Genomic DNA, 5,897 nt, shown 5'->3' on the forward strand with positions numbered 1-5,897 from the left:
TTCATTATTCAGTCAACAATACATTAATATGATAAATGAATATTTCTGTAAACATCCAAGTCAAAACATCAGGTTTCCATGTCTTCCCACTAACTACGAGGTTCTTACCTTGACTTTAATGATGAACACTTCCTGGTTGTACACCTGCACTGCAGCTGTGCACGCTGCCACGTGCAGAGAAGTTTTAAAAAAAGGTGCCAGGCAGGATAAATCCTCATCATTCCTCCTGTTATTCCTCATATTTTGTTTTTCCTTCCATGGGCGGGTGAACAAAGTACTGTACAACAGAAAAATGAACCGTGTTTCCCTGGACGGGGCTGTACAGTGTTGCCAGATGGGAAATGTTGAAATATCGTGTCAGCAGCTCAAAATTATCGTATTTTGAGGAAAATTATCGTACACACCCGAGTTACATTCTAGAGAGGCTCAAATTTACAAATACATACTGCTCCACTCACAATGTGCTCTGTATTCAACAAACTGCATATTCTTTTGTTTATAATAAAGTTAAAAAGCACTGTTGGGTGTCTGTATTGTTTTTTTTTTAATTTTTTTTACAAAAGCTTTGTTGTAAACAAGAACAAAACGTGGAGTCTGGGGAAATGCTGCATATAAAAAGAAATGTTAGATAAAATGACWAGAATAAAATGTAAATTATAGGCAAAGTTAGTCAGAAAAGTAATGACTGAATATGTGTGATGTAGCACAGTATTTAAATTATTTTTTAATGTGACAGACGTTTGTTGTATTACTAAATTTAAAGTGATTATAGATTGTGTGTTTTTGTTACTTAAGACATTGTGGACATTTTACAGTGACTACCTCAAAGTCCAAAATACATCAATGGGACAAGCTGACTGGGTCAAAATGAAGTGGAAAGGGGACGTCATGGACCATCCTTGTCAGCAGGATGGGACCAGCTGTGGGGTTATTGTTGTAATGGTAAGTAAATCTATAAGTAAAGTATGTATGTAAGTTGTACTTTGATCAGTTAAAAATAAAAATTCATTTTTATTTTTGTTTGTTTATGGTCAGAATATGTGTAGTGTGGAAGTTTACACCTTTGATGCTTTCTTAGATTGCCAAGGAAGTAAAGAAGGCGTTTCCCGATCTGCCAACCCTCGCATTCAGTACAGCTAAGAAAGACATGGCCAAGGAAAGGAGAGCAATGGCTGAACTAATTCTCTCAGCATCTGGTGTGTGTGTGTGGATATCAAATGATCCACCATATACAGTATTTCTTAATTAGGTTTCATGTACTTCAATACCACCTTTTAAATATTTCCCAATTTAAATTGAGAGTTTGCTGTTTTGTATATGGTCTTGACATCAATCACAGTAAAAAGACATGATGTCACATTTTATGTAGTGTGTTTGATATGTAGATTTATGAAATTTCACWGGTTTTGCAATTAGTTTACAGTTGAAACTTTTACAAACTTGTGTAACTGTGTTATTTATACAGTTCTCACAGCATGGTTGCCTGCACGTATATGCAAAATAAATGTCAGTAGACCTGTAGAACACCTTGTGTCCGTTATTCGACTCGGAGGGAGTTACACAGTTAGTTTAGCTTTCAATGCAATAATTTAATTTATACCAGTTTTATTTTTAGGAACAAAGCAGGTAGACCTAAAGAGAAATGTTGTTCACTAATCTGAAGCACAAACAAAACTAATGAGTAAAAATAACAAAAGTCACTAAAATGTTGTTTAATTACTGAATAGAAATAACTTTTATAAAATAAAAAGTATTGAGCTGTAAAGGGGGGTGGACTCAGGGTGACATCATAGTAGTAGGGATCTGTTAGGGGTGGAGTCAGAACGACATCACAGTAGGAGGAGTCTGCTGGGGGCAGGACTTTCTCTACAGTAACTTCATTTGGCTGAAAGTATTTGGAGGAGAAGCATCTCAGGGGGAATGTAGGAGAAACATTTTTCTTCTCTCTTTTTATTTTACTTGTGTTTCTTTCTTGTTTTACTTATAAATGTATTGTATGCTTACTGTCATGATATATTCTGAATCATTTCAACTGATGTAAGCTTCCGGTAGAGCACCTTAAAAGTGTAATTTCTTGTTCCAGTTTAAACCACACACACACATGGTTTCTGCACAACTGGATTGCAGAACTATTTGTTTTGTTATTATTGGAATATGAACATGTACAATGAAATAGTAAGTATAACCACATTCTAAGGCGTTTTCCTCTGTTTAAGGACCACAGAACAAGTTTTAACAGAAACTAGGAATTTATGCTGCTCAGATGAAGAACCACTCCTTGCATGTCAGAAATAACCAGTTTTGGGACTGGTTTCTGCTAAATGTATAAAGATGCTTCACTGGGGCTATGTCCCCAGACTCAACTTGTATTGCTGWATGCATGTTGACTCTCATTTTATTGCAATAAAATTACTCAGAGACCATTGTAGTGAAGAACTTTTTTGATCATGTATTTCTRCACTTTGCACAAGCTGAAAATGTTTAACAGCAGAAGAGTTATTGTGAGTTCAAACAGCTGAAAGAACAACACAAGTAGTAATAGAAACAAGTTGAAACTAGCAGACAGACATTTGAATGGAGAGTAAAGAAAGCTCACAAAGAAATTTTTTACAAAAAAGAAGTAATTTGTTGGGGTAACAGCTAAAGTTAGCAGAAAAATAGATAAAATAGTTGAAAAATCTTTAATTAGCATAAAAATGCACAAAAATTGTCCACAGACAGATTTTACCTCCAGGTTAGCACCAAGCAGTCCTCAATGAACAATGAGGTTTAAGACCTCTTCAGGGTCCAGCTGTGAGGACCACTTACTGTTTACTGACCTGTTTGATGAATTCAGAGCCCTGCCCCTGGAGACGTGGACCGGCTGGGACCGGCTGGCCTGGTGTGACACTGCTGCTGTAACACTTGCAGGAGTAGTATCACTACTTCTCTCCCGCAGAGGAGAGGTGCCTCCTCTCCTGGGGGCGACTGCGTTCCCACTCCCCTGCTCACTCTCTGGTCAAGTCTTCATCTGGGGGGTCCGTAAACGAACTGGCAAGGAGGTGGTCATTTATGATGCTCTGAATAATTTTAGTTTTCAGATGAAATGTGTAATGGCATCTACCGGTATTTGTGATAATCTGATTTTTCTTTTTTCTTTCTTAGGTTCTGGTGTTTCACCAAGACTACAGAAACTGAAAGCCTTATGGCTGAGGTCGACAATCGGCTGAAAGCGGGGGAGATAGAAGCGAGGTGAAAATGATAACACGGACGCCTCGGAGGAAGAGGCTTCACCCGAATCTTTGTATCAATAAAGTGACAGATTTTTTTTTTGTTTTTTGCTTTGCTTTTTCAAAAAATAAATGTTGGAAAGATTAAGAAAAATCAACACATTTATTCAATCAAGAAACAGAGCAGTGTTGATGGGGCTGACACTGACCTTCACTTTTAATTCTGAATAAATTGTGCAGCTCGTTGTTCACTTTGCACTCTTGTAAAACTCCAAGTATTACTTTGTAGTACAAGTACAAACTGGCAAAATTAGTTCTAACCTCTTTGCTCTTGGGCACAGCTAACCAGAGTCAGCTTCAGTGTCAACTTTCTGTGTGCTTGTTTCATGTCTTCACATGTGCTCTCACCAGGTCAAATTCATTGTACATACTGTATGTCAAGAGATTCTGGTTCTGAAATCCTAAAAAAAAAAAAATAATAATGATCATTTCAAAAATTCCTTAAAAAATTATAAAGTTTTCCTTTTAATTCACAAATTTTATCCAAACAAACACTTTGGAAATATAAAGCTTTAGATTTAGATATTTGCTGTTCTTTCTGTAAACTTGCTCACATGAGACCTTCTGATCTCCAAATATCAAACCTTTCACTGTATTCCAAAAATGTTTTGTTTAGTATCACAAATTCTAAGATGAAATCTCTGTTTCTTGCTTTTTCATAAAACAACACAGAAATCCTCTATTTAACTTCTTTTTTTACTTTTTATTTATATTTTATACACGGCATCCCCTGATGGGGAAGTTAATTCTCTGCATTTTACCCATTGCACATGTGAACACACATTTGGAACAGTCTCTTTGTAGTGGATGTGACATTGTATCTTGATACAATCTCAGATTCAAAATACAAAAACCCATTTCTATCTGTAACTCGCATTTATGGTTTTTTATTTTATTTTAGTTTTAATTATTTTATTTGTGTTTATTTTTATCTTGTATCCTATTTTCTTAAATGCACTACAAAACTTTCTCAATACAGTTGAAATGTTTGTAGGAGAGATGAAAAATTGTAAATAAAGATAAAAAAAGAAGAAAAGACGTTTATAAAAGAAAACAAAACAAAATAAATACTGTGCAGGAGACCGGGAAAAGGCACACAGGTGAGTCGTCTGAGCCACGCCCAGCTGCACTCTGGCAGCTGATTGGCTCCAGTGGAACTTCCGGGTACTACACTGAGCAAAGTGAAGACGGATGAAGATACAGTATTTTGATAGTATTTTTTTTTTTACCTTTTAAATACCCTTGATACACTTCAGTAAAGTAACTCAAAGTATGAGTATAAGTTCAAGTATCTCACCACATCTTTTTAATTTTTTTTATTTATTTATTTATTTATTTATTTTGTGAAAACCAGCACCGTTTGAACATTTTGTGGTTTGATAAAACTTTCTGTTATGTGACCTGGCTGCCGCTGGGTGGCCGGTGGRCTCTGGGGGGTCCAGAGGCGTTTATTCTGCAGGGGCAGGACCACGTGTGGTTCTGGTCCAGAGTAAAAGAAGAGGAGAGAGACTCGCAGCGAGACGCTCCCAGAGCAACAGCATGTCTCTGTACCGCAACTCCGCCTGGTTCCTGAAAGGACTGACCGAGTTCACCAAGTAAGTCCGGGTCCTGCTGTGTTTCTCCACACTTGTTAATGTTGTGTGACCTGCTGTGTACTTGTAATAATTCAACTGGACCTGTCCAGAAACACCTGAGGAGAAACTGCAGCATCAGACTAACTTCTGCTTAWACCTCAGAGTTGTACTTTTTATTTTATTTATTGCAATTGTTATTCAGACTTTAATAATGTATAAATTTAACAGAACTGTCTGGGAAAAGAGCAGAAGATAAATGAACCTGATTCCCCAAATAATGTATTTAATGCATTCATTTTGGACATTTTATTAATCCTTATATATAATCCTTATATATATATATATGAGAAAGAACTGTCAAAAATAAAAAACATTGGTCAGAATTTTAAATTCTGAAAATTCTGATTATTTTGATTTAGTTTAGTTAAAGTTTATACGTTTCTTAAAAAATATTTCTTACAGGAAATACAAATCACAAATTAAATGAAAGGCAGCAGAAAGAAGAAAAAAATCACATCTGCCCCCTTTCTTTCCTAAAATATTATTCAAACAATAATTTTCAAATAACTTTTTTTTAATTTAGGTTTGACAAACATCTCTATCAACTTGAAATTGTAACAACTCTCTCTTTTAACAAAATTGAATTGGATGTTTGAAGGTAATGTGTTTTTATGAGCCTGAAACAAGTGATAAATATAATCAACTAAATCATAGAACTTCAGTAATTTCAATTGACAAAATAATGTATTTGATTAGTGACTGGAATGTTTTCAGTTTTTGGAGCGTAAACKTCGTTTTTCATATGTTGAATGGACAAAAATGAAAATCTAAGTTGAACTATAAATTCTTATCTTGTGATTTTTTACATTTAATTAAAAAAAGCAGGTACAGATCAGACAAAAATACTTTTGTAGCCTGTTATGAACAATATAAAGAGGAAAAAACTAATCACTTGAGGGCTGAAAATGGACATAAATTGCATAAAGTGGATTTTAATTCATGAAACTGAAATGCTGCTTTAGAATTTGTTTTGTGTGTGTGTGTGGGGGGGGGG

General features: G+C 35.3%; 1 protein-coding gene and 1 long non-coding RNA gene across 3 annotated transcripts in view; both read left to right on the forward strand.

Annotated features, from left to right (window-relative positions):
• Positions 1–1,810: 1,810 nt before the first annotated feature.
• Positions 1,811–3,357, forward strand: LOC106530658 (uncharacterized). 2 transcript variants are annotated; one of them, XR_001311817.1, is made up of 3 exons: positions 1,879–1,922; positions 2,837–3,041; positions 3,145–3,357. It is a non-coding gene; the product is annotated as an uncharacterized LOC106530658 (long non-coding RNA). The 2 variants fall into 2 exon arrangements; XR_001311816.1 differs by having other exon boundaries at positions 1,811–3,041.
• A 1,350-nt stretch (positions 3,358–4,707) lies between these two features.
• The window catches only part of dhrs12la (dehydrogenase/reductase 12-like a), a 40,551-nt gene continuing 39,361 nt past the window's right edge, over positions 4,708–5,897 (forward strand). The window contains exon 1 of the mRNA XM_014026329.1: positions 4,708–4,864. Coding sequence (XP_013881783.1) covers positions 4,809–4,864 — 56 coding nt within the window. The 5' untranslated portion in view covers positions 4,708–4,808. The remainder of the gene's footprint in view (positions 4,865–5,897) is intronic.

This window comes from Austrofundulus limnaeus, unplaced genomic scaffold (assembly GCF_001266775.1).
Source record: "Austrofundulus limnaeus strain Quisiro unplaced genomic scaffold, Austrofundulus_limnaeus-1.0 Scaffold543, whole genome shotgun sequence".
Taxonomy (NCBI): Eukaryota; Metazoa; Chordata; class Actinopteri; order Cyprinodontiformes; family Rivulidae; genus Austrofundulus; species Austrofundulus limnaeus.